The following is a 9897-nucleotide window of genomic DNA, read 5'->3' on the forward strand; positions in this document are numbered from 1 at the left end:
TTGGTTGAGGGTCAAGTTCAAGGCCCTACGGTTGAAGAGCGGATTGTCGTAACATTGGAAAGATGGGCCGAAACATAAATAACCTTGTGCTAGAACATTTGCTCCGCGGCTGGCACTGCTTGCTTTTTCTAATTTCACCACTGCCCACCCAAACCAAACCAGTTACAAAGCCTAGCCGGAGGGCAAAGAACCGTAAACCGTAAAACAAAGCAACACAGCCGTGTTCCGTATGACTCGCCGAGACAAATGTACGTACGGTACGGTGGGGTCTCCCAAGCGTTGCCAGAGAGGATGCAGAAAAGGATTGCGAATCTCGCGAAATGCCGCATTGAACTGACTGTCATGCCGACGGCGACCAGCACGGACTCGGAACGGCGATGCACACGGGCGATACTCACCGGCGGCCAGCTGGCAGTCCGACAGTTCGTCCCGAATCTTTCGTCGGTTTTCCGAGCCGGAAAATGAGAGTTTCTCCCCGCGGACGTGTGCACACAACAAAACACTACGCGACGGCTGTGAGCGACCCGATGAGTTGCCAGCCGAAACCATCGCCAGCCTTTCCCGGTGGGTGCTAAAAGGGGTGGGACGATGATGGAAATGGTGTGGCGGGGATGAATTTGCCACGAGAATTTTCCGAACACTGTACACACGAAAAATATGGCAAGTGAAAAGTTTTTCTTCGGTGCGGTGCCCGATGGCGATGGTTGCTGTGAGCGTTTCTTGGGCAACGCGAAGATGTAAACATTTCCCCCGTGGGACAGACATTTGCAGCACTTTTCGCGGACTTAATGCACTCACGTGCACGTGCTCGGTCGGTTGTGTGAGGATATCTTTGTGTCGCCTGTGTGTGTGGTTTCGTGTTGCGGTGTCACCGTGGACCAGCACTCGGGCCAGCAGGTGCAAGGTCAATGAATCAGCTGGCTGGCCCAAGGTGAAGGGAATGCTTTCACGGTGCGCTAACTTTATTGGTGAAGTTTACGGCGGGCTTTATGGTAGGTTTGGGTTTGCGTTCAGTGAGCCGTTAATAATTATTAATCTAATCTTTTTGAGAGCATTTCTGTTTTTGAGCTTCAACTAAAGTGTGGGAAATTATTAAATTATTCAACAAGTGTTCTTAAGTAATTAAAATAAAGTTGTTTTTCAAACTTGTGAAAATCTAAATCAATTTAACATGCAAAAAACTATTTATAGTTTGCTAATTTAAATTAAAAATGACCACAAACTTCTATCTATCTCATTTCTATAATAACTTCTATAAGTCTATTTCATTTCGTAATTCAAAATGCTATCAAATTAACGATATGTTTAAACCATCCCGCCGTTCCAACCGATTTTGAAATATTTCACACTGTGCAACGTTTCAACCAGCAAACCGGTTGAAATTACCGGTTTGAAATGTTCCCCCTACCCATTTCAGCTGTCAAAACGCTGTCGTGAAATATTTCACACACATAAACAAAAGCCGCGATCGGAGAAACACGCGCAAAACTCTATTTTCTTCGTTATTTTAGTGTTATTTCTGAGATAAAAAGTGTTTAGTAAGCTGTAAATCATGGCACACATACCGGCGGCAACGTTGGGCAACAAAAACAAAAAGCATTTTCTCGGCGTTCCGGCCCCACTCGGCTACGTTGCCGGTGTTGGTCGAGGGTGAGTAATCGTCGTACTAGTCATAGGCCACTTGTTAAGTATTGCATGATTGTTGGTAATAATCGACCCTTCTCTCTCTTTCTCCCTCTCTAGTGCTACCGGATTCACCACCCGTTCGGATATTGGTCCAGCCCGTGATGCGAATGATGTGTCGTATGTGTTTACTTCCTCTTCCTCACAATCTCTCCCACAAGCCCCTTCGGAAAGCTGTAATCGTACTTTTTCCCTCTATCTTTTCAGCGACGACCGACATGCACCGCCGGCGGCAAAGCGCAAAAAGAAGGAAGAAGAGGAGGAGGACGACGAAGATCTGAACGATTCCAACTACGACGAGTTCAGCGGGTACAGCGGTTCGCTGTTCTCCAAGGATCCGTACGACAAGGACGATGCGGAAGCGGACGCCATCTACGAAAGCATCGACAAGCGGATGGACGAAAAGCGCAAAGAGTACCGGGAGAAGCGGCTGAAGGAAGATCTGGAACGGTACCGGCAGGAGCGGCCGAAAATTCAGCAACAATTTTCCGACCTGAAGCGCAACCTGATTGCCGTGTCGGAGGAGGAGTGGGCCAACCTGCCCGAGGTGGGCGACAGCCGCAACAAGAAGCAGCGCAATCCGCGGGCGGAAAAGTTCACCCCACTGCCGGACAGTGTGCTGTCGCGCAGCTTGGGCGGTGAGTCGGGGACCGCCATCGATGGGCGGTCCGGGCTGGCTTCGATGATACCGGGTGTCGCCACGCCGGGCATGCTGACACCGAGCGGAGATTTGGATTTGCGCAAGATCGGCCAGGCGCGTAATACGCTCATGAACGTGAAGCTGTCGCAGGTGTCGGACTCGGTCGCCGGCCAGACGGTGGTCGATCCGAAGGGCTACCTGACGGACCTGCAGAGCATGATACCGACGTACGGCGGCGATATCAACGACATCAAGAAGGCGCGCATGCTGCTGAAGAGTGTGCGCGAGACGAACCCGTACCATCCGCCGGCCTGGATCGCTTCGGCCCGGTTGGAGGAGGTGACCGGCAAGCTGCAGATGGCACGCAATCTCATCATGCGCGGCTGCGAGCAGAACCCGCAGAGCGAAGACCTGTGGCTGGAGGCGGCCCGTCTGCAGCCGCCGGACACGGCCAAGGGCGTGATTGCGCAGGCCGCCCGGCGCATACCGACCTCGGTGCGCATCTGGATCAAGGCGGCCGACCTGGAGACGGAACCGAAGGCGAAGCGGCGCGTCTTCCGCAAAGCGCTCGAGCACATCCCGAACTCGGTGCGGCTGTGGAAGGCGGCGGTCGAGATGGAGAACCCGGAGGACGCCAAGATACTGCTGTCCCGCGCGGTGGAGTGCTGCGGCACGAGCGTCGAGCTGTGGCTCGCCCTGGCCCGGCTGGAAACGTACGAAAATGCGCGCAAGGTACTGAACAAGGCGCGCGAGAAAATTCCCACCGATCGGCAGATCTGGACGACGGCGGCGAAGCTGGAGGAAGCGAACGGCAACAATCACATGGTGGAGAAGATCATCGACCGTGCGCTGTCGTCGCTGAGCGCGAACGGGGTCGAAATCAATCGCGACCAGTGGCTGCAGGAAGCGATCGAGGCGGAAAAGTCGGGCGCCATCAAGTGCTGCCAGGCGATCGTGCGCGCCGTCATCGCGACCGGCATCGACGAGGAGGACCGCAAGCAAACGTGGATCGACGACGCGGAGAACTGCGCCAAGGAGGGTGCGTACGAGTGTGCCCGGGCCGTGTACGGGTACGCGCTGTCCGAGTTCCCGTCGAAGAAGAGCATCTGGTTGCGGGCGGCGTACTTCGAGAAGAACCACGGTACGCGCGAAAGCCTGGAAACGCTGCTACAGAAAGCCGTGGCGCACTGTCCGCAGTCGGAGGTGCTGTGGCTGATGGGGGCCAAGTCGAAGTGGCTGGCGGGGGATGTACCGGCGGCCCGTGGGATTCTATCGCTCGCGTTCCAGGCCAACCCGAACTCGGAGGACATCTGGTTGGCTGCGGTTAAGCTGGAGTCGGAAAATGCGGAATACGAACGTGCTCGGCGGCTGCTGGCGAAGGCACGTGCGTCCGCCCCGACACCGCGCGTTATGATGAAGTCGGCCAAGCTCGAGTGGGCGCTGAACAATCTGGACGAAGCGCTAAGCTTGCTGGAGGACGCGGTGAAGGTGTTCCCCGAGTTTGCCAAGCTGTGGATGATGAAGGGTCAGATCGAGGAGCAGAAGCAGCTGCTCGAACGGGCGGCCGAATCGTACAATGGGGGGCTGAAACGGTGCCCGAACTCGATACCGCTGTGGCTGCTGTTGGCTGCGCTGGAGGAAAAGCGCAATCTGCTCACCAAGGCTCGTTCGGTGCTGGAGCGAGGCCGGTTGAAGAATCCGAAGAATGCGCTGCTGTGGCTGGCGGCGATACGCATCGAGATACGGGCGGGCATGAAGGATATGGCAAACACGCTGATGGCCCGCGCCCTGCAGGACTGTCCGACTGCGGGCGAACTGTGGGCGGAGTCGATCTTTCTCGAGGCGAGACCGCAAAGGAAAACGAAATCGGTATGTTCACGCTAAAGGGAGACGAGCGGAGGCTTTTATGCGTGGGAAAAAGAGTATTTAAACTAATCCCTTCTTTCTTCTTACTGTCTCTCTCGCTCTGTGTTTGTTTAGGTGGATGCACTGAAAAAATGTGAGCACGATCCGCACGTGCTGCTGGCTGTATCGAAGCTATTCTGGAGCGAGCGGAAGCTGCAGAAATGTCGCGACTGGTTCAACCGGACGGTAAGTGACTCGTGCAGCGTTCGTGCAAACCAAACCTCCCCTTTTCTGTGCTTCTCCACACTCAATATTAATCTGCTTTTGTTGTTTTCCCTCCCCCACCGCAAATAGATAAAAATCGATCCCGATTTCGGTGACGCGTGGGCCAATTTCTACAAGTTCGAGCTGCAGCACGGGACGGAGCAGCAGCAGCAGGAGCTGATCGAGCGGTGCAACGCGGCCGAACCGAAGCACGGCGAGGAGTGGTGCAAGGTGAGCAAAAACATTGCCAACTGGTGCTTCAAGACGGAGGACGTGCTGAAGGCGGTGGTGCGCCATCTCCCCACACCGATCTAGGGCGCGACGTCCGCTCTCCAGACAGTTTTCTTTCACACTCCCACACACACGTACTGTTTTTAAACTTGGTCTCTTGTGGTCCGGAAATGGACTGAATGTAACACGCAAGCCGTATTACCTATCCAATATTCAATAGATGTATGACAAAAAAAAACAATCTGTCACTGTAATACCGAATATTAGAGGCTTATTGTTTAAATTTGAAGTAAAATATCACAATTTAATAAAAGAAAAAAATCAAGCAATCAAGATCAAAAGACCCCAATGAAATCACAAGAAATTGTAACAAACTCGTTAACTCGCCACAAGCCTTGTTATTGTGAAGACCCGATCGGGTTGGGGTCTTTCGTTTGACTTTCCAATTAACCCGTCCCTTGACGAATCATCCGGGTCTTCACACACACACACACTCCTCCCCCCCCCCCCTCCCCTCCAATTTCGACACCCGGGTCAGTCAGTCCTACAGGGAAAGTTTTCCTACCGAAATAAATAGTTCCGCCGTGCCGTGGGATGGTGGATTTGGGGGGAGGTGAGGCATATTGTAGCTGTCAGCTTTTGGACGGAAAATTAATCATCCTTTCAACTAATACCTCAACACGCTGGATGGGTGAAAGGAAAGAGTGTACGCAATTTCCCCTTCCATTCCGACCGGACTTTTGGCGTAAGTTTCGAGGTTCAGCGCCAGTTGAATGTTGGTGACATGCTGGGGAATGACTTTCACTGCCCGGTGGTGACCGTGACTGTGGAGTACCGTGGTGTGGTCGTCGTTTGCCGTCATGTTTATTAATTGATATTTCGATTGAACTTTTCCGTCTGCTTTGCAATGGTGCTGGAAGGTATTGAAGGAGTGGTTCTCTTTTGCGCACTTTATTAATAAAATGCTAATCATAATCCTGACTGTGAAGATGCATTTTTCATCCTAATCATTCGAGCTAAGAGAGGCAGAAATGGCTCGTACTAGGGCCATCCTCCTCCTATCCATCCTACAATGCAAACGATCAGCGTGTATCCACAAATCGATGAATGATTTTTATTCAATCATTATGCCATTTATTTACTTTAAACGGTCTCGAAACGTGTGTCGCTGCGTTTCAATCAGTGCAACGAACGTCATCCACCATGCATTCGCTTCATTGTCATTTCATTGCTTCATGGGTGGGGAGAGGCAAAAAATGCATCAGTTGCAGCAAACCGGCGGTGACGTTGGGCGTTCATGTCTGGGTGTGGATGGCAAGTAAGCCAATCAAACCATGCCGTCAATCTTTCCATAATACGCGAATCAGATTCTTTTTTTAATCGTGAATTATAGTATTTTTCGAATGCAGCTCAAACTCCTTTCATTTCTTGAGAACTGAGATGATGGTCCGGTGTTAATAAGAAGTAGCGATGGGAGATTGTGAATCCGAATCCGACTCCGAAATAAATATGGCTATTCGAATCCGGTTGCTCCGAACGAACACAGATTCAATTGGCTCCGATTTAATCCGGATTACTCCGATCGAATCCAAAGGGCTCTTTTTGTATCCTTTTCACTACCGTGCTTAATTCGTAGAGCAAAATACTTGCACTACACTAGTAAGCTTTCAAGCAGCCCTAGCTTCTAGCTAACATTGCTGTCTTCATAGACGCTCATATGAGCAAAAATCCGATCGTCTATGTGCGTTCTGGCAAAAAAAACCGTATACTGGGGTTTCCATAGTTTTCTGGTCGTTTCCAGATTTTTGTTTTATTAAATGTTGTGATTTATTGTTTGTTTCTTTAATACGTTTGGATTTTTCAACGATTTACTAATAGTTTCCCGCATATGTTTTACCCGTACCCACAATTAGTGGACAATATCGAAATATTTTTCATACAAATAATTCAAACAATTTAGAGCAGCGTTCAATAACTTGTTGAACAGTGCAAATACATTAATTGAATCCAACTTATTTCTGGAAGCTAACAATAAATCTTATGTGTCTGATAGACAAATCGGAAAGTTCATAGGGAACTTATAGCTTGTAGCTACGTGGATATACAAAGTATAGTGGCACTTTATAGTGCAGATAAAGGAATGTAAATTAGGCAGTATAGTTAGGAGTTTATTGTTATGCATAATTGGCTAAGGATAGTTAAATTTACCCAGTAACTTAAAAAAGGCCGAACATTATTCCGTCTCAAAAAGCCCTCATCCCCACTAACTCCGGAGTTGATCCGGATTCGAATTCGAAAGCAGTCTGATTCGAATCAATGCAAATCCTTTACTGTAGACCCATTTTGCCCATCACTAACAAGAAGTATATAACAATATACTAAACACTTTTTTTAGGCTTCCTGCAATAGCATCATTTTTAACTTCTCTCATCATTATCATTTATAAGATGTTCCTCTCATCTCTTACAGGCAAGAGTTAGTTGAGACACTCCGGGAAAGCTAATATCTGCCTCTGTTTGCTTGCTTGTTTACTTGTTTGTTTGTTTGCCCTCCTGGTTGGGTCTTGAGTGGGCCAGCGAACAAGATTATAAAGTTAACAGATCCGGTCGGGTAAATATTTGACTTATCTTTGCCGTCCTTTTCCCGTTGAACATTCACAACGAGGATGATTTCTTATCCATTTATATTACTACAGCGAGCGGGAAGTTCTTCTTTTCTTATGCCGTTAATGATACCAATATTCTTCGGATATTATTCATACGTAGGCTGAAAAAAAGTAGAGCAGTTTTTGCACATTTTAAAACATTTAACGAATTTCCATCCCTTGGCCGTCCACGCGGACACGTTTGCGCTTTTTATTTTTTTATTGAAACCCCATATATTTATATATTTGCATAATAAGTGAGTATTTCGTCCACACCACACCTACCTACCCTTGTTGCTTGTTGCTGTTTCGTGTGTTCCGCCCGTGTGTCGGAGTGTGGCGAATTTGTTCCTTTATCTTTTATACTCTACCCACCCCTCCCCACCGCAGCCGGAACAATTCATCTTTCCGGTGGATTAACAATTTCATTTTTCCTTTCAAATTCTTATACTCTTTTTTTTGCACGCCCTTTGTCCATAACATTCACATACACATCAAATGCAAACAGACACCAACATACACACACACACTCACTACTAAACAGCGAACATTGATTTTGGGGAAGGTGTTTTGCCTGTTTTTGTTCTCTCACTTTTACCACTTTTGCTTTCTGTTGTTCTGTTTTTTTTTCTCCTTTGTTCGCAATCACTTTTCCCATCACTTGTGCTTGTTTTGCATTTTATGCATCATTTTTAAGGATTTAATATGATCAATCAATATTTAAGTGCAACGGCTTTTCTTTTAATTTCTCTTTGCAATTAAACAATAAAAAAAAACAAAGAAATGCTTAAAATTTCCAATTCACCATTGCATTGAGGCGGTAAAACAAAAAAAAAACAAGAAAAAAAGCAAAATCGATTAACTTTTTCAGTAACAAACGTAATTACCCGAATATAACATTTTGTGCACGATTTTCCCGAATTTTGCACTCCACTCCGCGGAGGATAAAGGAGATAAAGAAACAAAAGGCCTGGCAGACGTGCGCCTGTGTTGGCTGTGTGTGAAAGTGAGCTGCTCACACGGACGGTCCCGAAAGGATTATAAAATTATTTCATTTTCGTTTAACGATTCTACTACACCCCTCCCGATTCGTTGTTCTCTCGTCGCGTTTCTTTTTTATTGTTATGTTTCTCTACAACTGAACCGAAAAGAAAAGGAACGCACGTGGACGAAATTGCGTTACCTTTAATCGAGTTCCTGGCCTGGCCTAGCACGTAAAGTTCATCGAAACGTCTGCCCTTTTTTCATCCCGCCTTATAGGAGAACAGTATAGATAAGATTTACCGTATTTATCTTTCCCTTACTTCACACACACACACACCTTAACGCAATTAAAATTGCTCCTTTTTCATCAAATAAAGCACGTCACGGGCAGGCAAACACACCAACACAACTTGAAAGGAAAAAAGGTAAGAAAATAGAAGCGGAACATTTTCGACCAAATTCCAACGCTCTTCAACTTTTCCACTGTGTGGCTGTGTGTGTGGATATTTTGAGGATGTTTGTCGGCTCTTTTGGGTACTTACATTCTTATGTTTATCGTTATTTTGTGTTCTTTTGGTTGTTGTTGTTGTTTGGTCCACTAGGGTTTTGAGTAATGCAACTGGAGAGTGTTTTTGTTCTTCTTTAAGTTAAGACTCTTTTGACACTGACCATCAATGTATGCGGAAGGCTGGATGGGGTATGGCCCCCGTTGCTATGAGGCAAAGTGTGCTGTGGATTTCATTAAAAAAAACGCCGATCCAACCCATATTTGGTGTAGGTTCTTTGTCCCGAGCACAGTAAAACATTACCGATCCATGGAGGCGTGTTGTTGTTTTACATGGGCAGTTTGGTGGTTCCTTTTTTGCTTTAATTTGTGAGGGTAAATAGGTGTAAATGTAAGCTTACTGTATTCCTTCTTCTCAATTATTCACGATCATTGGTGCGATTTTTAATTGCCCGAATCTATGCAAAATCCTAGCCTGTTAAAGCCCTTCTCAGCCACATTTAATCTCGGTTTGGTAATCACCGAGTCGATAGGGACGGTTGTGTGAGGTAAGAGCTAGCCGGCCCTTAAGGTTGTGATGGAATTGAATAGGATTATTATGCCCTGTTTTTTGTCTTGTTTTTGCTCATGGTATGACCCTTCAATTTGTGTGCCGTTGCTTCCCGCGCAACGAAAGCTTCTTTGCATTACCAATCATCCGCGGATAATCCGATCATCTTACCGGGAAAGCGGGAGAGGAGAAAGTGAGTAAGAGAACCCCGAGTAACCGTGTTGTACTTGAAACCGGTGGCGCGGTGATTATGCAGAAGCTTTTGTGTGGATTATTTGTGGTAAAACTTAAAACTCTTTCTTCCCTTCTTCGCTCGCCTCGCGCTTCGTATGCCCTCGCAGAACCCTACTAAAGCTCGCAAAACCCTACTTCGCGGAAAAAGGATACATCTCCCTCTCCTGGTGTGTTTGTTTGCTAAGTGAGCTTCAAACTACCATACCCTACAAACCCCCCTACAAATCTGACCCCATTACACAAAACAGCTCGCGCTGGACAGTGCACGGGGATGGGCAGATGGTGGTGATAAAGCATACAGTTGCTCCAGGGAAAGG

At 47.6% G+C, this 9897-nt stretch overlaps 1 protein-coding gene across 1 annotated transcript; it reads left to right on the forward strand.

Moving 5' to 3' along the window:
- The first annotated feature begins 1437 nt into the window (after positions 1–1437).
- On the forward strand, positions 1438–4924 carry LOC120950497 (pre-mRNA-processing factor 6). The gene is made up of 5 exons (XM_040368582.2): positions 1438–1650; positions 1744–1803; positions 1891–4192; positions 4304–4414; positions 4523–4924. Exons 1-5 carry the CDS (start codon positions 1553–1555, stop codon positions 4745–4747), a joined length of 2796 nt encoding a protein of 931 aa, XP_040224516.2. The 5' UTR covers positions 1438–1552; the 3' UTR covers positions 4748–4924.
- The last annotated feature ends 4973 nt before the right edge of the window (positions 4925–9897 follow it).

The sequence above is a fragment of the Anopheles coluzzii genome, chromosome 2, assembly GCF_943734685.1.
Source record: "Anopheles coluzzii chromosome 2, AcolN3, whole genome shotgun sequence".
NCBI classification, from domain to species: Eukaryota; Metazoa; Arthropoda; class Insecta; order Diptera; family Culicidae; genus Anopheles; species Anopheles coluzzii.